The 23,450-nt window shown below is 41.9% G+C and overlaps 2 protein-coding genes across 3 annotated transcripts in view; one reads left to right on the top strand and one right to left on the bottom strand.

Annotated features, from left to right (window-relative positions):
- MOB3B (MOB kinase activator 3B) overlaps positions 1-23,450 on the bottom strand; it is a 181,065-nt gene that overhangs the window by 124,336 nt on the left and 33,279 nt on the right. The gene's annotated exons all lie outside the window — the stretch shown is intronic.
- IFNK (interferon kappa) overlaps positions 23,335-23,450 on the top strand; it is a 28,720-nt gene continuing 28,604 nt past the window's right edge. The window contains exon 1 of the mRNA XM_069472127.1: positions 23,335-23,376. Within this exon, the coding sequence (XP_069328228.1) occupies positions 23,335-23,376 (42 nt within the window). The remainder of the gene's footprint in view (positions 23,377-23,450) is intronic.

Genomic DNA, 23,450 nt, shown 5'->3' on the forward strand with positions numbered 1-23,450 from the left:
GAAAGACATCCTAATTATTTTACTGATTTTTATTTAAAAGAAAAAAAAAACGTTTAGGTCAGTAAATGCTTGCTATATTATTTCCAGATCTTTGGAATAGCTACAAAATATCCATTTTTTATGGTTAAAAAAATATGATTTGAGAACATAATTCCTAAGTCAGGTGCAGGTAGAAGAATGAAGGATGTGGAAGAAACTATAGATAAAGCTAAAATAATGACTGAAATACAAAATTAAGGCAAGTCAAAAATTTAAGTAGTTTTACTTTTTAAAGCATAGGTATATATATACCAGATGGTATGATGTCAATGTGAGCCTCCACCAGAACTGAGATAAAGGTCATTGTCAATTACCATTTTTTTCTTTTTCTTTGACACAGGGTTTGCCAATCTTTTCTTGGAAAAGTCTTACTTTAAAGGAAAAATGTTCAAATTTAAGGAAGCTGGCTCCTGTAACTGTCAACAGACTTATTTACTCTTAGCCAGTCTAAGTGAATTTGAGCCTCAAAGTCTGGAAAATTTTTAACCCCAGCTCTGGGAACTTATATCTGACATCTGGAACCACTGCAAAAGATCTTTGAAGGGGAGTGGAGAACACAAAATGGGCTAGAAGATTGGAAATTGGAAAATACATTTCTAATTTTCAAAAGATTACAATTTTAAGCTTGACAGGGGATGGGTAAAATTAACGTCAATCACAGGCAAGATTTAGAGGCAATACAGCCTAGTGGCTAAGAGCACAGCTTCTGCAGGGTTGCTGTGAGAATTAAAGACAGTATATGTAAAATTTTTAACATAGCAGGCACTGAATAAAGCAGTTGTTGCTGTCGTCATGTTCATCCTTTGAATCACATTATGATGCAAGTTTTAATAGAAAATCAGATTCTTGAGAGACCAAACAGCTACCCAGAATCTAAGGATGCTTAAAATTCTATTCAACCTAATCATATAATATTAACAATAGCATTTATTGAGGACTTACTATTTATTTCAATTTTCACAACCCTATGCATAGTTATCATTATTATTATCCCTATTTTACACTTCAGGAAACTGAGCCACAGTGAGATCAAAACTTTGTCCCAGGTTATAGAACCAGTAAGCAGCCCAAGCTGACTCCAAATCTCTTAACACCTACTTCACGCTGCCTCTTTAGACAGCCGGGTAGTTGAAAACATAAGACTGGAGGTTCTAGGGCACATCTAAGGGGGTCAGAGAGGGAAGCAAGAGAAACACAGACCCAGTCCTAGGTATACTGTCACATGCCACTCTGAAGACATATATTTCTCAAACCTCTGTGGTCTGGAGTCAAAGGCCTGGATTCAAATCCTGACAATGACTTTAACTGGCTATGTCTTTGGACAAGACACCTTTTATGAACCCCTATTTTGTCTTCTTTAAAGATAATGGTGCTTACTTGTCAAGGATATTATGTGAAAATTATTTAATAAAAGAGACATTGCCTGTGAAAGCACTTTATAAATGGAAAACAATTACATGGTTAATGATGCCATTACTGGTGACAAAAGAATCTACAACTGTTGACTTAACAGTAAGAAATGATGTGAGTAATAGAAAATGATTCAGTTCAATGCACGTGTGTGTTTATGAGTAAGGGCAGGAGGTGATAGGGGATTGGGGGGGCAGGACAGGTGGCAATGGGAGCCTTGCATAAGAAGAAAGAAAGAAAATTGTTCCTTCTCGCTTAATTTGGGTGGACTTCTAATTCTCAGGCAAAAGGAATTAAAAATCTCATTAAAAAATAATGAGTCAGTATTCCCCAACATGTATAACACACGTAGCCTAAAATCATGACGGAGTTCCAGTATCTTTTGCACATAATAAAATCTAGTGTAATATGACTTATTTCATGAATTTGGATATACCAGGACAAATTATATCCCTCATGCACTCCCACTAATCCCTCAAACACTTTTTAGAATGGAATATAAAATTTTCTCATGCTAAATTTTAAAATGTTCTACATTTAACACAACACATCAGGTTATAACCCAGCTATAATCTCTGTATTCTGTTAACAGGAAAACTTTCTAAACTGTTTAAAAAGTTATCCTTGTTATCAGACTATAGAGACCCTACTGGAGGATTAAGGCTGCATCCCTAGAAACTCTCAAGAGGGAACAGACAACCACCTAGCTGGGAGCTTTTCAATTTGTCTGGATGAAAACAGGCAGACAAAGCAGATAACTATGAGATAACTATGAGACAAATAATTAATGATGCCATCCACTCTACCCTCCTGAACATGTTCATAACAAGTAAAAAAAAAAATTTAAAATAAAATTGAGTCAAACATGTCATTGCAAACCATGTGTCCACCTCAAAGACTGGAAAGAGGCCGAACCTTTAGAGCCAGAGAGACATGGGCTTGAGTCCAGGCTCTGCCCCTTGACTAGTTACCCTCCTGAGCTAAACACTATCTCTTTGTGCTTCAATTTCTTCTTCGGTGTTAGGGTGCTAATACCAATATCATAGTGTGTTTGGGGGATAAGCAAGATTATGCAAATAAAGATAGGCACATGTCAAGTATTAAAATGATTAATCTGGACTTCTCATATTCTCAGGTTTCAGTTGGCATCATGATTAATAGGGATCCCAACCATAATCTGGTCTGGTCTTTGATTTCTGCCCCACAAGACCTAAGCACCTGACCCTCAAAATGTATAAAATCTTGGATTATGCTAGAGAGACACACCATTTCCCCACTCTTGGTTTTGATGAGGAAAAATTTTCCCTAAGCAGCCACCGACCTTTCTCTGTCCTTTTACTTACCAAGACTGCTGCAAGGGAAGTGGATGGACTAATTTACTTAATATGTGAATTTGAGAAGAGTACATTGGGCATAGTCAGCTGGCCCAGCCTTACCTTCCTCCCTCCTGGGAAGTGCCAAGGAGTGTACTACCTGCTGCTTCCCCAATTTCCTGCCCCTGCAAATGGAGGAGGCCTGCTTCCTCCAACACTGCATGAGAAAGGGTGGGCAAATCTGGGGTTTAGAGTTAGCAGACCCCTGGGCTAACAGTCTGGCTTCCATATAAAATAAAGCTGTTATCTGTTTTTGTTGTTTTGTTGTTTCAATGAACTTTTTTGAAGCCACGTAGAGAAGAGGAGTATATTTGTTTATTGGGGGCCCTCTTGGAGACCCATTATTAAGTTTTACAGACGGGCTTGTCTAAGCAAAGTTAGCTGTTTTTTTTTTTTTGTTGCTGTTGTTGTTTCTGTTTTTGTTTTTTTAGCAGAAGTGCATTGTTCCATCATTTCAAGGAGAACCCCATTTAAAACATAACTTATTCATCTGCAGAAGGTCCACGTCTATACACAAGGAATGCACAATCTTCTCAGGAGTTTTCTCAAACAAGAGAGACAACCCCATCACGGGGCGCATTTGTCTTCATTACTGCCCAGCTGCAGGCACAGAGAATGCTCAGAACAGAGTCCCCTATTGTCTGTGAGGTGTTTCTCCACACCCCCACAACCGACAGGAAGCTCTAGACCTGACAGTCCCACGAGCCTGTATGTGGCTACCATCCAGGAACAGGATATAGGAAGCTTTCTCTGCGGGGAACCTAAAAACTTTCCACCTACCCAGGTAAGGCCTCTCCCTTGTCCAGCCTCAATTTCTTCAAACTTCTCTATGGTTTAACTTCAACCTCCTGTAAAGTAGGGGGGAAGAGGTAGAGAAAGCAGGAAGAGATGGCTGATCATCCCAGTCCTGCGACTTCTGTCTCCTTTATGCAGCTGTGTGATGCAAACACCCCATAATCTCAGGCTGTGCTGATTTCTGTGCTCTGGCCCCTCCATCAGTCAGTGAGGGCTGGGCTGGCACCTTGGACTTCACTGCAGCACTAGTATCCAACACAGGACCCAGGACCAGTAGGAAAACAGTAATTTTTTGTGCTTAAACTGTGTATCTGCATGATTGCTAATCAGATACTACACAGATAAACAGTTTTTTCTCCAGCGGAGAGAACCATGCTCCCATAATCACGATGAGCCATAATCGACAAACCTTCCCAGAAGACTGAGCTACTTCACACAAAGATCAACAGTGGCTACCAGACATGCTGTTTCCCAGGCCAACCTAAACAGCTCACATGTTTTCACTTTCCAGCATTCAGTGAAAAGTCAGTTCCTTTGGAAGCATGCCCATTCTTTTAAAAGAATGTTTAAAAACTCATGGTAGACCTTTGTAAACATCTTTGCATGGTGCTGCAAAGGCTTTTACCTGCGTGCTTTGCTTAAAAAGTTTTAAAAATACACCTCAAAGGAAAAATAATGTGGAAGAGAGAAAATTAATTAACTTGGGGACTGTCTTTTCTAATATTACATAAAAAGAAAATGTATGGTCTCCCCTCCTTTAATGCTAAGTCAACTTCTGTGACTCTGTTGCCCGGCCCTGGCTTCCATCTCTGTTGCACACACTCCCATTCGCTCTGTACCCCTTCGGCAGCAGCCACCTGCCCCTCACCTGCCTCCCTCAAGCATCCCACACAATACCACGACGTTAGTTTTCCTCAAGCCATGATCCTGCCACCCACCGCACGTGTCTGCTGGGGAGGCCTGAGAGCAAGGCCATGGCGGATAGCATCATATAGCAGGACGAACCCTTGAAAATCACTTAATTCAATTCAACTTCTTAATTTATTAAAAACAAAGACAAACACTCTTAATGCCCAGAAAAGTGAAGCAAATGCATAAAAGTCCCCAGTTAAGACAGACCTGCTGCTGAAAGCAAAGCCTCAGTTTCGGTGCCAGTAGTGTTCTTTCCACGAGCAATGCATCTCTTAAATACTTCGCACTTAACTGGCCTCCAAACACTACCCCCAACTTACTCATCGAGAGAAAGAGAAAGAGAGAGAGAGTGAAAGAGAGACAGATATTAAAAACTCCTGGTGGTTTTTAAGCCTTTTAAAGCAATATGGTTCCTTTCTTCCCCCAAATGAGGTCTTATGCCAGACCCCAATTATATAAAAATAGCTAAAAATTTTCTCTTCTGGGAGACAAGCAAGGAGAGTCTACCCACTCCCAAAGGCCACTTGAACACCTCTGAGCACCTTCAGGTTTGGCTTTGCCAATCGGACAACTCTCCTGGCCCCTGATGCCGACCGCATTTGTCAGCGCTTTCCCCTGCCTACCGCCAGCTACCATCCTCCAGTGCTGCCGCCTCCAGGTGACCTCTTCTGACCACGCTGTTAGGAAGCAGCTTGTCCCTCCTTTGCCACAGCTCTGAATCTGTAGCCCTCCCTTTGTACCAAAACAGTCAGATTCATTCGCTATTCTCATGCCTCCCCCCGACTTCCGGACCATGTACAACCAGGACCCACCTACCCATCTGCCAGCCCCTGCAGGCCCATCAACGCGGGCTTCAAACACAAGCTGCCCTTGGGTGGAAGTTCAGCCCACCCCAGCCCCTTCTCTAATTTGGCTTTGTTTCTGTTCATTCCTATTGTGCTCATTTGGAACCCTTGCTTCTCAGAAAATATTATGGGTTTGACTTGCTAGTCTTGAGTTCTATACTTTTCCTCCAGCATCACCTCCCCTTGTTTGTTTTTTTTTTTTTTTTCCTTCCTTTTTCTTTTTCATTTTTCTCTTCTTGAGCTCCAGGGCCTCTGGCAGAAGGTGGTAGCCACTGAAGAAAAAATACAATCCTAACTACCTTGAGCCCTCTGTCCATTGACTTAACTAATCAGCTCCCCCTGGGTCCTCTGTGGTCCCTCAGAAATGGCAAAATGGCCAAGATCACCTGGGGTGCAGGTTAAAATGCAGACTCTAGGGTCGCACCCTTCGCCTGTGGATGTATTGGTTCTGCTGCACGCCAGCGTTTAAGAACTCCCTGAGCCAGGGAGTCTGCCATGCCTAGCCTGGTGTATCCAGCGGTCCTTGGGCCAAAAAACATTTACTGAGGGGTAGAAATGGGGCCATCTGAAGAGCTGCATTTCCAGCAGGAAGAGTGACAGAAAAAGTCCTTGGGGAGAAAGAAGCCTAACCTGAACGACACCTAGGACAGAGAATGTGGCCCTTCCCCTGTCTGGTCCCCTAGCTACACCACCCATGGAGAGGCCGGTTCAATGAACCACCCTGTACTTTGTGCGCTTTTGTCCCTGCATTGTATGGACTGGTGGCTAAGGAAACGAGTCTGACCTCAGACTGCCAGGGTTTGACTTCCAGGTCTACCATTTTCAGAGCTGTGGGCTCTTGAACTTATTATATAACATCACTAAACTTTAGCTTCCTCTTTCCCACTTCTGTAAAACGGAGATAAGAAAATTATGTATCTCGTAGTGCTGTTACGAAAGTTAAATGGCATTATCCAAATAAAGCATCTGACACAGCAGCAGGCACAAGGTAAGTCTGTAACAAACATTACCTTTAATTCTCATCACTAACATCCTTCCTTGAACTTACCCATACACATATATATGTGTGTGTGTCCCTCCTTCTGGGCAGGGAATTCCTTAAAAGCAGATCCCATGGGCTTCTACTTTCCCTCTGTCATAAACACTCTAGTGGATTATACCCCGCAGGCCTGAGGTGGTGATCAAATAAGACAGTAGGTGCAAAGAGCTTGGCAGCAGGTCTGGCACACTGTAGGTACTCAGAAATTGTCAGTGAGTATTAAAAAGGACGACCAGCTGGGAGCAAGCAAGTGGGGGCTGTCCCTTTTCAGGCCTCAGGCACAGGCACCTCCCTCCAGCCACCAAGCAGATGCCTTTCGCAGGGCAGGACCCTGGTTTGGAAGGCTTCTTCAGGGACCACAGAGAAGCTGGCCAAAAAGCTTGTGTGGGTTGGACATTTATGCCTGTTATTTTATGACAGGAATTCAAGTTCTCTCATAGTAGTGCCAGAAGAACTCATCTTGAGTCAAGGGGTGCTTTTTTTTAATCCCAAATATCTTTCTTCTGATTTTCTTATGTAACTACAATGTGTAGACTTGCCAAAAATGTTAAAAATAGAAGAAACCAAACATCAAGGAGAAAATCTTCTCATAGTTTTTAAATCAACTTGCCTGGAAACAGCTCACAAAAGAGTGAAGGGTATAAATTTTTTCATTCATTTAGGGAGTTGTTTTGGCTTTCCCTATTTTATTCTTTGAGTGGTTTTATTTGTTTTTCCCACACTATTTTTTAATGACAAGTAAGGGTGACACCACTCTTCCTAAAAACAATAAAAGCTACAGAGGAAAAAAAAAAAAAAAAACAAACAACTAAACTAGAAGTCTCCAAAGGCTTCGGGAACTTTTGCCCAGAGAGGCGCGCACTGCTCCAGCAAAGCCATGGAAAACAACGGCTGCTGCAGGCGCTGGGCTGAGCCAAACCCCTGCGGCGAGGACTCGCTTTATTTTTGGTCCAAGCACAGAGTCCAGGAAGCCACATCTACTGACTTCTTTTTCATTTAAGATTCTACATTCATCAATATGTCTTGTTGGGTAAGTAAGCCTCCATTAGAGATTTCCTCTATTTGTTCTAAGAAAGAAGAGGAAAAATAGAAACACACAGTCACCATTCCTAAGAAAAAAGCACCTGCCCCCCCAAGAGACCAAAGCAGGTGTTTGGTAATAGCTCCTACTCCATTCTCTTTAAACTGTACTTTATTCTAAAAAAAAAAAAAAGCAACTCCCTGAGTTTAAACAGTGTTTGATTTTATATAAGCACCAGATGACTCATATTCCTTTTGGAAAAAGGTGGTGGAGGATTCTATAAAAATCCTGATAATCATAAACATTTCTTCCACCAACTTCAGTCAATAAAAAAAAAAATTCAGAGGCTTAACATAGGTGAAAACTGAAAAATACAGAGTTCCACAAAGACAAGCAAGGCTGTCATTTAAAAAAAGAATCATCTAAAAGCTCCTTTGGCACATCTCAAATGCAGATCTTTACATAACTGATCAAGACACAAACCATTTGCAAACATTTATATTTTAAATTACAGATAGCTATTCTGACTCTGAAGATTTTAAGTGATTACACAATAAGCTGGTTCTTATTTGCTCTTCCTTAATTTTCCCTAACCCTGCATGGCTTCTAGAAAAAGACAAAAACTGACAGACCAGAGTAGGATAGCCAAGGAGCCCTGATTTATTTCAGCTTTTAAAGGCCACTACACTTGGATCCTCATTTCTGCAGAGAATGCAATCCGCACGCCTGGGCTCGCTGTCCTGAATAAAGTAGACGTTTTTCTCATCTAGCGGAGTAATCTTGTGAAATGTGAGCACAACCTGCCCAGCATCTGAGGGCGGCACAAGGGGGAGGGTAGGGTCGTGCTGGGACATGGAGGAGTCACCCCATGGTTGGAGAGCCTTGCCTCCAGCACCAGGCTCGCAGGAAGACGCAGGCATGAAGGAGGCAGAGCCCCGGCCTTCATGGTGTCCAGTAAGGAGAGGCTGTCCATACCGGTGTCACATACATGGAGCTGCTGCCCCGACAGCCAGGGCCCTAGACTCATCCACACCAAAGACGGCCATGTGACTTCTGGGGGTAACACAGGGACCTGAAGGTGGAAAGCAGGGGGAGTGTGAGGAGGAATCCCAGCCCCCTTTCCACCCAAGGGGCCAGCCACAAACAGGAAGCATCCATGATGGACACCATCAAGACCTCCTCAGAGGTCCTGCACTCTCCCAGGCTCCACACCCCACCCCACCTCGCTCACAAGAGGAAGGGGAAGGAAGGCACCTTGGCAGGCATTTGGGAAGTTGCCAAGGTAGTCTTATCTTTCAACTGGGGCACCTAACCTGATAGCATAGTGCAGCAGACTGAATGTTTGTATCCCCTCAAATGCATGTGTTGAAATCCTAACCCCCAATGTGATAGTGTTAAAAGGTGGGGCCTTTGGGAGATAATTAGGTCACGAGGGCTCCTCCCTCATAAATGGGAATAGTGCCTCTATAAAAGGGACCCCAGAGAGCTTTCTTGCCCTCAAGAGGGCGAACACCAGAACCCGGCCGTACAGATACCCTAATCTCCAGTCTCCAGAACTGTGAGATATACATTTCTATTGTTTATAAGCCATCCAGTCTATGATGCTTTGTTATAACAGCCTGAACTAAGACACATAGACATACTGATTATTTCATTTTTTATAATAGTCTAGATTTAGGATGTGTTTAATTTTATAAAGCCTTGTGTGGGAAGGAGATAAAGTAATTCGGATAATAATTCACATTTCCTCTGACCATATCCTATTAAACATAAAAGGGTCCTTTTATGTAAAGGTGCTTTCTGACTAATGAGGAAATAAATGTACACCTCATTATTCCATGGCCCACCAGAAGCTCCTGAGTTCTGAGGATTCAGAAGAAACGATTCAAGTGGCGTTTCCCCAGAAGTCATGGGCCCAACCTGATTCCCCACATGGCTATTATTTTTCAGCCTTCTTATGAAGGATGGCTGAATAAACCTTACCCAAGCCAGCAGGCAAGTGAAGGCAATGACATTTTTTAATGGCATGACCCAGGTCATCGTACCCTGGACCAGTTGCCATGATGCATGTGCCGGATGGTTAGAACCTTCCTATCATTTCTGTTACAAGACATATAGCTACTTCCTGTTCTGGGAAGTTTTGGGTGAGAAAAAGAAAGACAGGGAGGGAAGAAACGTTTATGACAAAATTTGGCAAGCTCTCTTCAAAGATCTACAACCTCTCCCTCTAAGGCAATGAATGGCAAATGGTCCCATCAAAATTAACTTTGAAATCGGGAGTGGAGCTTTTGAAAAGAAATCTGGTGTTCTATGTGAAATTTTAAGACATGCATACCTTTTCCCTCAGCAAACCCATCTTTAACAATTCATAAAAAGACAAACGTTAGGCCGGGCAGGCTCGCTGGCTCACGCCTGTAATCCTAGCACCCTGGGAGGCTGAGATGGGAGGATGGCTTGAGGTCAGGAGCTCAAGACTAGCCTCAGCAAAAGTGAGACCCCCAACTCTACTAAAAATAGAAAAAATTAGCTGGGCATGGTGGTGAGTGCTTGTAGTCCCAGCTACTCAGGAGGCTGAGGCAGGAGAATCGCTTGAGCCCAGGAGTTTGAGGCTGACAACACAGTACTCTAGCCCAGACAACAGAGCAAGACTCTCTCTCAAAAGAAAAAAAAAAAAAAAAAAGACAAATGTATTGGGCTGCAGTGGCAGGCAGATTTCCAAGATGGCCCTAATGATCTCTCCTTCCTGGTATCTGTGCTCTTGTATAGTCTTCTCCAGTTGAGGGAGGGCTGGACCTAGTGACTTACTTCTAGTGAAAAGAATATAGCAAAAGGGATGGGAACACTTCTGAGATTAGGTTATAAAGGACCATGACTTCTTGCTCACATACTCTTTCACTCCCTTGCTTGCTCATTTTGATGAAGCCAGCTGCCACGTTGCAAGCTCTCCTACTCAGAGGCCCACATGGCAATGAACCGAGGGTGGCTTCCAGTTACCAGCCAGTGAGGAATGAAGGCCCTCAGGCCAATGGTCCACTAGGAAATGAATCCTGCCAGTAACCACTGGGTAAGCTCAGAAACAGATTCTTCCCAGTCGAGCCTTGACATGAGAGAACCTAAACTGGAGAACCCAGCTATGCCGTGTTCTGACTCCTGACCCACAGAAACTGTGAGATAATAAATGTTTTTTTAAGTCACTAAGTCAGGGAGTATTTTGTTATGCAGCCATAGACAAATAATATAGCTATGTAAAGCATCATTGTTTATAATCACACACACAAAAAAGGAAATCCAAAAGTCCATTCAGAGGGAAACTAGTTCAACAGAGAATGGTACATCCATACAAGAGATATTGGGCAACCCTCCAAATACGAGGTCAATATATCTATATCGATATGGAACAAAATCCATGAAAATGAAAAAGCAAATTGCAAAAACAATGTGGAACTTCTAAAACATGGCAGATACCTACATTTATTCCTAAAAACTCCAGACAAGCTGCTCAGCCAGTGTTCCCATCTCAGAAAACAGCAATTCTAGTCATCTACCCAATCCATCTCAAAATTATATAGTTTACCTTCAAATTGCTATCACATCCCACACTTGGTGCCCCTTCCCCAGCAAGCACTCTCATCCACTCTTTACAGCCATCATCCTCTCTTTACAGCTGCCATGGACCAGGCTGGTCATGCTGCCTCCACTTCTTCTCTTCAACAATCTATTTCCAGACAGTAGTCAGAGTGGTACTTTAAGAGTATAAGTGAAATCAGGCCACTGCCCTTGTCAAGCCCTGTAAAGCCTTCCCATTACACTCAGAATAAAAACCAATGATGCTATGTTGGTTCACAAAGCCATGATCTACAGACCTGGCCCTTGGAAATCTCTCCTTTCTGTTTAATTCTCACCCTCACTTAGCTGCTCCATCCACAGTGGCCTCCTTGATGTTTCTATAACACGCCAAGTCTACTATCACTTCAGGGCTATATTAGTTTGCTAGGGCTGCCATAACAAAGAACCCAAAACTGGATGGCTTAAATAAGAAAGAAACGTATTGTCTCAGTTTTGGACACTAGCAATCTGAAATCAAGGTGTTGGCAGGGTCATACTCTCTCTGAAGGCACCAGGAAAGGATCTGTTCCATGTCTCTCTCTTTGTTTCTGATGGTTTTCTGGCATCTTAAGTGTTCCTTGGCTTGTAGACTTATCACTCCAATCTCTATCTTCATCTTTATGTGGTGTTCTCCCTGTGTGTATGTCTGTCTCTAAATTTCCCCTTTTTATGAGGACAGCAGTCATTTTGGATTAGGCGCCCACCCTACCCCAGTATGACCTCAGGTTAACTAAATATATCTATAATGACTCTATTTCCAAAAAATGTCACATTCAGAGGTATTGAAGGGTAGGACTTCTACATAAGAGTTTGGGGTGGGGGACATAATTCAAACCATAATAAGAGCCTTTGCAATCGCTGTTCCCTCTTCCTAAAAATCTCTTTATCCAGTGAGGCTGCAGTGATTTCAAAATGTTGAGAAGGAATCTGAATTTTACACATATGTTTGTCTACATGACAGCTGAATACTTTGGATATTTGAAACAATTCAGTTAAAGCTATTGATCTAGGAGCCAGCATAAGTATAATTAAAAATTGCTGAATGTGCATTGTAGACATCCAACTTACAAGGGGAATAATTGGCCGGGAGTTATAGCTACTGTGCTCTGAAATCCATTTCTGCATTTGTGCTCAAACTCTGTTTCCTGTAGGCTACTCCTAGTTATTGAGTGAGCGTGGCAAAGATACGAAGGCAAACCTATTCCTGGGAGATGAAAATTCACCTGACAGGTGGCTTTGGCTAAAAGACTCCCCAGTAGCCTTGCCAGACTCTCTTAGAATAGCACCGCACTCTAGGAGGCTTCTGCTCAGCCTTCCTCCCTCCTGTCTCTTCTTCCCCTGGGTTCCTCCCTCCTCTCTCTCTTCCCCATAGGTCTCCCAGGCTCCTGCAGTGTACTCCTCTTTTCCCACACAGTCAGAGCACTCAAAAGAACTCTGTACTTGGTTGAATGCTATGCTGTTGCCACCTTGAAATTCTTAATGTTATTTTTGAGCAAGGGGCCCCACATTTTTATTTTCCCCCCACTATGGTCTTGCTCACAGGAGTTGCTTTAATAAGTCTCTTGCATATCTAACCCTAATACCCCAGATATCAGCATGACTCTTCATCACTTCATGCAATCCTGTGCTCAAAGGTCACTCCTCAGAGAAGCTTCTTTTGTCATCCTAAGTAAAGCACATTCACACAACCCAGTCCTTCTCCCATTACCCTGCCTTTATTTTCTTCATAGCTCCATCTGATTTTATTAAATATTTTATTTATTGTTTATTTTGTCTTTCCTTAGAGAATGAAAACTATATAGGAGCAAACACTTTGTGTTGTTTATTGTTGTACCCCAGCACCTATAACAATGCCAGGGACATGTCAGGTAGTCAATAAATAGTTTGTGAATGAATTAACTTACAAAGAAATAAATGTCAGACTGAACTCATCCAGACCTTCCTTCAGTTCCAAACATGTATAAAATATAACCCATTGTGGCCATCATGAGAATGTACTTTATAGACATATAAAATAATACTTTTCTTTTTAATACAGGTCAAAAATGAAGAGAGAATCGAACATCAAAGCATTAGGCATGAGAACAAATATTGCAATCACTCAAAGGTGGGCTGAATCTGGAACAACTGCTTAGGGGTCTAGGCCTTGGATTTTTTTTCTTGTTTTATATTTTTATTTCAAAATGTTATGGGGGTACAAACGTTGAGCTTACATATATTGCCTTGGCACTGCTTGAGTCAGAGCTACAAGCATGCCTGTCCCCAGACAGTGCGCACCACACCCACTAGGTATGTATTTACCTAAACCCTTCTCCTCTCTCCCTCCTGCCCAACACCTGATGAATGTTACTACCGTATGTGCAAATAAATGTTGCTCAATTAGTACCAATTTGATAGTGACTACATGCGGTGCTTGTTTTTCCATTCTTGTGATACTTTAATTAGAAGAATGGGCTCCAGCACCATCCAGGATAATATAAGAGGTGCTATATCACCATTGTTTCTTATAGCTGAGTAGTACTCCATGGTATACATATACCACATTTTATTAATCCACTCATGCATTGATGGGCACTTGGGTTGTTTCCACATCTTGCTAGGCCTTTGATTTTAATGTCCAGGGCACCCAGTGATTAGTGTGATGTGGCCCTGTGTCCATGCAAGTTAAGAGACTGGAACTGACATAACTGAATCAAGTCAGAATTCTTGAAAACCTCTATTTACATAAAAAAATAGGACTAGAAAAACTACCACTTCCTCCAGTAGGTCAGGGAAGAGGCAAGTAAGTCTGCATTACGCCCCAGTCTCAAGGTAAAAAAAAAAAAAAAAAAAAAAAATGCATAGAATGAAAAAAATAAATAAAAACCAACCCAGCCCGTACCATGCACAAGTGTATTGCCCAAATTTACATTGTTTAGACTGTGCAAGAATCCTGAACTGACAAATCCCTATAAAAAATGTTCCCAGAACCAGAGAAACCTCAGTAGAAGCAAACTCAAACTGCTCTGTAGAAATACTTTCATACTTCAGGACTCACAAGACTCCCTCAGAATAAACAATTCCTGCTGAACCAACGAGACAAAGAACCAAACCATTCAGAAGGTGAGGTCACATACATGAGCAGAAGAATTAGCACCACCAAACCTGATGGTAAGAGAATAATCTGATGGGGTCTATATACTAATTATGGTTAATGAAAGAACCATCCTCTACGAAAAAAGGGCAGATTTGGGAAAAAAAACTGAATAGAATTCAAAAATACAATTCAAAAGTGAACAAAAGTTGAATTGCATATTAGATGCAACTAAAAAGAAAATTAGTGCCATGAAAGATGGACCTGAAGAAAGTATTCCAAATGTAGCAGAGAGAGAAAAAATGAGATAGAAAAATGTGAAAGAGAGGTTATAAGACATGGAGAGTAAATTGAGAAAACAAAACATACATTTAATTGAAATTCCAGGAGGAAGGAGTAGGAGAATTTAACAGAATTAAAGCAATACATGTGTTCTTGATCTAGAAAATTACAAATCCCAAGCAAGGTTCCAAAGAAACACACACACACACACACACACACACACACACACAGAGTGATAAACCACAGGAGAGCCAAACAGAAAATCATAAAAGCAACTAGAGAGCAAAAGATAAATCACCAAACTAATAATGACAATCAGATTAGCAGTAGACATTTCATTAATGATATAGAGGCCAGAAGATAATGGAATAACACATTTAAAGTGGTAAAAGAAAAATAACTGTCAAACTAATATTCTATATCTTATTAAATTACTGCTCAAAAATGAGGACATCTTAGTCTGTCTTATGCTGTTATAACCAGATACCACAGACTAGGTAATTTATAAAGAACAGAAATTTATTCCCTCACAATTCTGGAGCCGGGGACGTCCAAGGTCAAGGTGCCAGCATATGGTTAGGGCTTTCTTGCTGTGTCATAACATGGTGGAAAGCATCAAATGGGTAACAGAGAGGGAAGGTGGCTAAACTCATCCTTTATGAGGAACCCGCCCCCTCGATAACGAACCCACTCCCACAATAATGGCATTAATCCATTCATAAGGGCAGAGGCTTCGTGATCTGATCACCTCTTAAAGGTCCAACCTCTCAACACCATTGCCTTGAGGATGACGTTCTTAACATATGAACTTTGAGAGACACATTGAAACTATTGCAGGGGGTGAAATAAAAACATTTTCATTCAAAAAAAGAAGAGACTACACAATTCACAGACCCCCCCACCAAAAAAAACTAAGCAATAACAATATATTTTAATATGAAGTAAACTGAGAAAGAAGTAAGATAAATGAGCAATGATGAGCAAAGAAGATAAACATGTTAGCAAATTTTATAAAAATCCCTATTTTTAAATACTTTTCCCATTACCCAGATAAGAAAGGCAAAAAACAAACAAACAAATATACATATATATATAAAGATTAATGTGGAAAGGAGTTATAAACAACTCAGAATAAAATATTAGACACTAATAATATGGAAGGGCAATTAACTTAAATATTCTAAGATCCGTACATTGTTTGATAGGGGAATAGCAATTTTGAATAATTTAAAACTTTTAAAAAGCTAAGCATGCATACTATAATTTTTAGGAAGATGAGGGAGGACATGGGAGAGAAGAAATATTAATAGAATATATAACTACTGAAGTAGTAGAAGGGAGAAAAAGGGGAAAAAGAATACACAAATGAGACACGTACAGAAAAAACCAGAATAAATTTGCCATCAGCAGATCCTCATTAAAGAAAATTCTAAAGAATGTACTTCAGGCAAAAGGAAAGTGATCACAAATATAAGACATATAGGAGGAGATATAAAAAGAAATTGCAAGAATACAAGAAGATATAAGAAAGAATTAAAAGGATAGAAAGTGATAAATACATAGGTAAGTAAATATAAGCATTCCCTCTATAAAATAATTTTTTAAAATGCTCTATGGCATTTTTAAAAGAAAAAAATACATAGACTTAAAACACACAAGAAGACTAGCATAAGGATTGAGGGGGGTATAAATCAGAAGGGTGGTGTTCAAAGGAAGGTAAAGATATTGATAACTTTAGAATTTAGTAAGTTAAAGATGTATGTAATTACTAGGTAATTACATTGAAAGAATAAAACAGTATAACTTTCAGAGTGGTACAGAAGAAAAAATGAAGTGAGACAGCAAACCCAATGAATCTATAAGAAGACAAAAAATGAGAGAAAGAATTTTGGGACAAACAGAAAGCACAAAAATTTCAGCAGATGTGAATTAAAATATATCAGTACAGTTAATTATAACAAATGTAAATTCACTGAATTTACTCCAGCTAAAAGACAGTGACAAACTGAAATGCTTACTGAGGCAGAGTAGGCCACATAAATTAGTTAACAGCCAGGTATGGGAAGGCAGCAGCTCAAATGAAATGGCAACTGATGTCTTCTCGAGGTCAGGGAGACAACAGAGTACGGTGGGGCCTGAGGTAGACTGGTGAGAATATATCTGTCTAAAGAAGGCAGCTCTCACAGATTGTTGCCATGAAGGAACACAAGCCCAATGTCATAGATGTTAACTTTCAAACAAAGCTGGAAACTCAGAGTTTTCTGGAAAATCTGAATTTTTAAACATCGGTCACTGATTTTTTAAAAAGCAAATACTGAAAAAAAAAAAGAAAGAAAAAGGAAATGCTATTAATCCAGTGGATGGAATAAAGGAGATGAAATAGGTAAATGAGCAAAAAGCATGGTAAGTAAAATGCAAAAACAAAGACATCAAAAGAGAAAAAAAGAACTACCCTTGCAAACCCTTGCAACATGAATGGAAGCGATAGCTTATACTAAAACACGACTGTCATCCCCACCCTGTAATTTCCACCCTGTTCAACCTTATCATTTGGCTGAAAAGACCTAACATTAAAGGATGGGAAAAACACTGAATAATCCAAACATAAAGCACATGGAGCCCCAGTGGTGGCTCAAAACTCAAAATAATGTCTGGATGTTTGTTCCATCAGTTCTGCTTATACCAAGTCTCCTCTGGGGGCTTACGAGATATCTGGGCTTATCTAGCTATTAAGAGAAATAGTGATGTTAAAAGGAACCTCTCATGCCTGAAAGAATGGGGAGGAGGATGAAGAGAAAGGAAAAGAAAAATCAATGCCATTCACCTTAAGTTACTCTCTGAGTCTGTTATTTGAGCCAGTTCCTGGAATGTCAGTTCTTGTCCATAGCCTATGAGGTAAGGTCTGAAATGTTCAGCGCGGCTTCCAAGGCCCTTCAGACCTGGCCGGGCTGCATCTCAGCCCCTGCCTCCCCACCTTTGCCCATGCTGGTCCCCCTGCCAGGATGTTTTCATCTCCCCTTCTGCACTGTAAGCCAAATCCTTTCCAAAGGAAGCATTCTCTAAAGGTTGCTTGAGGTTCCTGATGAAATCCCTGTATAAGGAATGTGCCACATGGCTATTTTTAAACTTAGTTGTGCTCTGAAAAAATATGTGTAACGAGACAAAGAAAATTGTGTTCATCATTATTCCAGCAGGCATAAGGGGCAAATGGTTGGCCTGCTGGGGCAGCTTCTGCAAAGGAATGCAGCCAGAGTGGGGACCAGCCTCTTTTCCCTAGAGGGTCTTCCTTATGGACAGGCCTCCAGCTAACCTGCCCTATCCACTGGAAAGCATAGTTGCAGTGCCTACAGTTCAATCTCTTTACGAGGTGTATGTATGTATTTGAGGGCTTAAAAGTGATTACTGTCTCCAGAATACAAAAAGAAAAACATAAAAATTATCAGATGTTTATGTAAATGTCTGTACACATATGGCATTTACTTCTTTAACTGTTAAATCTAGCATTCAAAAATACTTTGTTATGCATGAAAACAATTGATAGATTAAGTTTTCTCACTTTTTAAGGATTCTTGACTGCATAACTCCCTAGAAATCAGAGCCAATCACAAGTTGAATGAATTACTTATAGTCAAATGATTTCAAAAGCCCAATTATAAAAATGCTTTTCATCGCTTGCAGCAAAATTACACTTAATGTGGGGTGTGGGTGCACATTGATATGTTTGGTATGTGTGTGGGCAGAAGACCTAGGGCCTCAGAACGTCCTGGAAGACCTGGTCCTGTGCACTGCCGGAGGGGCCCAGGAAAGCAGGCAGAATGTGAGTGACTGGGGGGGGGGGGGGCGGGGGGGCTGTGTAGTCCATCCTCAGCTGCTCACCCTTCATGAATGGATCTTCAGTTAAAGCTACAGATGCGGGAAAATGCTGCTTTGCACTGGATTTCTTATAAAAATGGAAAAACGTTAAAGCTTTGAGCCCATATTGTATTCTGGGTGGAAATGAGGGGGTTGTGTGATTTAGGAGCAGGGACAGAGACACAAAAGAGGGCCTGGGCAGGGTGAGGGCCCATGCTGAGCTCACAGTCCCAAACATTGGGGTTCAGGCCAAGTTCTGTCTGCATCATTAAAGGGCAGGGATGCCCCAAGTGAGAAATGTTAACTGCATTCCAAATGTATGCACTTCTGAAAATGTAGAGCCTATCAAGATTGTTTGGAACCAAGGATGGGTTGAAAATGGAAGTGATCAGGAGTCCTTTTAGGGGCTCCCATTCAGAGGTTCCCATTAATTCAGAGAAAAGGGGGAAGAGCTAGTAAAGTGCTATCACAGAAGAACCTGATCCAACAAGGGCTCCCAGTGTTCCCACGGCAGCCCCCTCTCTAACAGGTGGGCTCTTTGCTTCCAGTTATAATGGACTTACGGTAAAAAATAAAACAAATCAAAAAACCTGGGTGGGGCAGGAAGCCATATGGGAAGGGAACATTTCTCCCAGTGCAAAACTGATGGGAGGGAAGCAGTTAGCCAAGAGCAGACCAAAGTCCATTATTTTACATTTATTTTTACTTTAAATTAGAAAGTATAAAGAATTTGAAAAATATTTTCTGTTAGCCTCCAACCTTGGGGTCACTCTAACCTATCCACATTCAAGGGCCACCATAAAGGATAATCCCCTTCTGTTTGCTCCAGACCTTGTTCCTGCTGCAGGTCAGGTCTGCCTACCTCTCAAGCCTTGCACCTGCTTGCACAAATCAACCCCTCTGCCCCCACACCTCTCCCTCTGGCTCTTCCTCTCCCTCTCCCATGTGCTCTCTCTGTCTGAGAACTCAGCACTTCATGCATCCTCAGGCTTTTTCTGCAGGCACCCACATCCAAGCGTAGGCTCCCCAGGGTACCAGCTAATAAACTACATCCACACAGCCAGGTTGAGGTATTCATCTTAGAAGGGGACTCTGGGACATAACAGTAACAGTGACCATTGCCCCTCAGTTAATGGAAACTTGACTCCTAGCCTTTAACCCTGACAACACATGATCTACCCTGGAAAGTTGGCTTTGCCACTATTTTTAAACAGACCATGCATCCAACCTCTAGATCATCATTTTCCATTGCCAGGTGGACAGTTTCAGTTGTATGTCTCATCAGCATCCTGTCCATATATTGATGATACATTAATAACAATAAGCATCACAGCAAATACATCTATATTATCACTTACTCCATAATAACTCATTTGATCTTCGAAACAGCCTATAAGGTAGGTGCTGTTATTTGCAGATGAGGAAACTGAGAAAGGCTAAATAACTTACCCAACAACCACTTGGCAAGGCAGGAACTGTCAAGCTCATTTTACAGAGGAAGGAAATGCATTCGCTGAGGTTAGGTGACTTGCTTGCAGAAGCAGAAGTGAAATCCACCTCTGCTGGCTCTAAAGCCTATTTCCTCCCCAGGTGTCACGGCCTCTCCAACACCACTATTTCTGTTAAGAACTACAGCTCTCACCAATCACACAGCCCCAGACTTCAGCATTGCCTTGGGCAATTCTTGGCTCCTGAAGTCCAATCAGTCACCAAGTCCTGTTGATGGTGTTTCTGGAATGTCTCCAGCATTAGCCCCTTTCTCTGCACTCCCACGGCTCCTGCCTTTTCTCCTATCAATTCTTGTGTGGACCGTCTCAAAACTGCTCCTACATCCTACGTCCTCTTCCCTCTCTATCCTTATGGTAAATTATTCTTCTTTAAAATATAGCTCTGTAAAATGCCAACAGCAGAATTACTGCATATTGGGGGTTTTTCCCTTTGTGCTCTTCTGTTTATTGTGTTGGAGGCATTGAGAATATACTGCTTTTGTACTAGGTAAAAACTCTCTCAATATAAAAGTCAATGACATTATTGCTAACCACATAACTGCAAACTCGCTGAGCTGATATTCAAGCCTCTGCAATAAGAGAGTCAAAAATCTACATTTAATTTTTCCAGTCAATATTTCTTGAGCACTCATTGCATCAGGCTGGGTTTTCTGTGATGAACAACAGACATAACTCTTATCTTAATAGAGTTTACAGTCTGGTGCGGGAGAAGCCATTAGAAAGACAGACACACACACACACACACCCCCCCCCCCCCATAGGCTATACAATTACAAATTGTGCTATGTTCTAAGAATGAAAAAAGCAAGTGCTACAAGAGAAGACACAAGGCAAGAACTAGTTTAGATGGTGGGTCCAGGAATGCCTCTTTGAAGAAGATACTTGTGCAGAGACTGAGCATTCAAGGATAGCTCTATTAGAAGCAAGTCAAAGAGTGCAAAGAGCTTCTGACACAGGAGGACTGCCCAGTGAGAAGACCTGCATGCAAACTTGTAATCCGAGCTGTACTTTTTCTAAGCATCAAAGTTTCATTTAATAATATGTATTGAGACTTAAAAAAAAAAAGGATTGTAACAAGAAATCCAAACAATAGTATTTATAGGAAAGAAAACTGATCACTTTTGACTCTGGTTCAAATTCGATGCTCCCTTAAAAGCATCATGGAGACAATGAATAGAAATAATTTCCTTTGTCTCAGGCAGTCACATCCCAAATGAACGGATGCATAAGTGGACCAAGCATAATGGAAGCTAGACCTGTGGCATCCAGGTGTCAGGGCTTCATATGTGATCAAAACTTTCGCCTGGCATTCAAGGCCCCACATTCTGACTACAACCTAATTTTCCAGCTTTGTGTTAGCTCTGGTCTTCTGGGGGTGAGGAGCAGAAACCCACCCAGGCTAATGTGAGTAAGGGGAGGAGTGTTGTTTTAAGAAAGTAATGGCAGTGAAGAAAGTGTGAGTTTCACATGAATCTAAACAGGAGATAAAATAGGACTTGGCCTATGTAAACTGGAACAACACCCAAGGCAGCTTGAGAATTCTTAGTGTTGGGAGACAATTCTCCATAATGTTTCTACAAGTCTTATGCCAGACTATCTTTTCTAGAATGTTTGCACAGCAAACAGCCTAGGACGCTAGAGATAGTGTTCCCCTGCAGATCAGAGGGTGCATTTGTTTCCTGATCAGCATAGTAAAGAGAGAATATCCCCTGCCCGGAGAAGATCTGTTTACATTCCAGGGTAATAAAGGTTATGTCACTGTCTCTAGAGGGGAGGATGGGCAGGTTTCCTTATAAGATTGGGGTTTTCCTCAGCTCAGTGTTGCTCAGCTGTGAAACAGATGCCTGTGTGTAGAGTATCCACCTGGGCCCACATCTACATCATCCCCACGGGACCTGGGGGGCACGGGAGAATGGATGATGCAAACATGACGACCATGCTGCCTGCGTGCCATGAGGAATAAATGGAATAGATGCATTTGGGCTCATTGTCTCCTTCCCAGCCGATCTAGTAACTTCCCACCCTAAGCTGCTCCTTAGGGGCTGCTTGACCACCTGAGCCTTAGAAGAGTTTGAAGATTTTCGCTTTTGTGTCTGCCACTAAAATGACTTAACTATTTCCACAGAGTCTTCAGGTAGATCTTTCTCACCCTGATGCTATGATCTTTTCTCTGCCTATTGCTTCTACTATGATATCACGGCTTCTGCCTTCTCTTCACTTGAATTTGCTCATGGCTTTTTAGGTGCATCCTTGCAGCTTTCACTGCTGATTATCTGATAATATTTACTTCCAGAATCAAATTTCTGATAGAAATAACCTATGGAAACAACCTGTCTCTGATTAGACAGACATTTTCAAGGCAGCCAGTCCAGTCCATATGCCTGCCAATGTGCACATTGGCTCCCCTGAGTCAGGTGACCATCCAAAATGACATTTATCTGCTGTCTCTCAGCCTCACACCTGCCCTGCTATACTCTGCTCTGTGTTGTCCCTGGGGCTGGCAGTCTGCAAACGTTTTACCAGGCTCGCTTATCAACTGGTTTCCTATCATGTTGTATCCATGGGAGGAAGAAGAGGGAGAGCAGCAGGCAGGATAAAGAGAGAATCTTCCTGCACGTAGCTCTAATAGTACAGCAGGGGCAGCAAGCGTGGGGTGATTCAGAACTGCAGCCATGCTGCCTAACTCAGCGTGACATTCACCCGAGCAGACAGCAAGGTGCACTGTGAACATAACTTTTTGCACAGAGATCCAAGATAGGTGTCAGATCTCTAAAGGGGTCATGACACACTCACCAAGTGGCCCTGACTTAACCACACAGAGTACCCAGTAGTACACAGGGCCTGTGGTCACACAGAAAGAGGGAAGTGTGGCTTCCATAATGTATGTATTTCAAAGCTGCCTAAGACCCCTTACTTCATGCCAGGGCTGAGAGAAGGACTGGCATAGGGGCTGTAACCATTCCATGCCAGGGGCTCAGAACTGTTCTTATTTGTTCTGGAAGGATTGGTAACTCGCACAGACTAAAGGGGTGGACATGATGTTTCAAATGATGATGTGTAGTGGATATTTTACATAATTATAGTTCCTGCCCTGGTTTTAGAAAACATGGATGCTGCTGCCAGGTTTTCTTCCCAGCCATTTTGGGCTTGTTTTCCAGCTTTTCTCTACTGCTTCATTCTCACTTTTTGCCCTGGCACAGCTTTTTGTCGACAGTATTCTCTTTTATTTCTCCTAATCCATCTTTCTCTTTCATCACTTGTGTTTTCTTCCCTTGGTATTTAAGCTTTCTCAGCGATGCATAGAAATCTAACAGAAGCCTTTTGTGTGGGGGATTCCCTCACTCCCAGGCAGTTCTGAAAGCAGCAGGTGCCTCTGCAAAGGCTTCTGTCAGACCTTAGACCTGCACCCAGCAGCTGCTAATCCTGGCCTCTCATTCGTAAAAAGCAGTAAAATGGACTCAAGTCAAAAACAAGCATGGTGAGGTTAACTCCCTCATCTTGAACCCAAGCCACACTTGCCTTGAAATTTTCCAAAACACACTAAGCTCATTTCTCTCAGCACGGGAAGAGAGAAAGACTATGTTGCTGGTACAGAATGCTGCCTACGACGGAGGTGGCAAGGTATGGATTTCTCTAATCAGGAGATAAAGGCAAACGGTGTGCATGTGGCAGGGGTGGGGGTGAGGGTGCTTGCA

This window comes from Eulemur rufifrons, chromosome 7 (genome assembly GCF_041146395.1).
Source record: "Eulemur rufifrons isolate Redbay chromosome 7, OSU_ERuf_1, whole genome shotgun sequence".
NCBI lineage: Eukaryota > Metazoa > Chordata > Mammalia > Primates > Lemuridae > Eulemur > Eulemur rufifrons.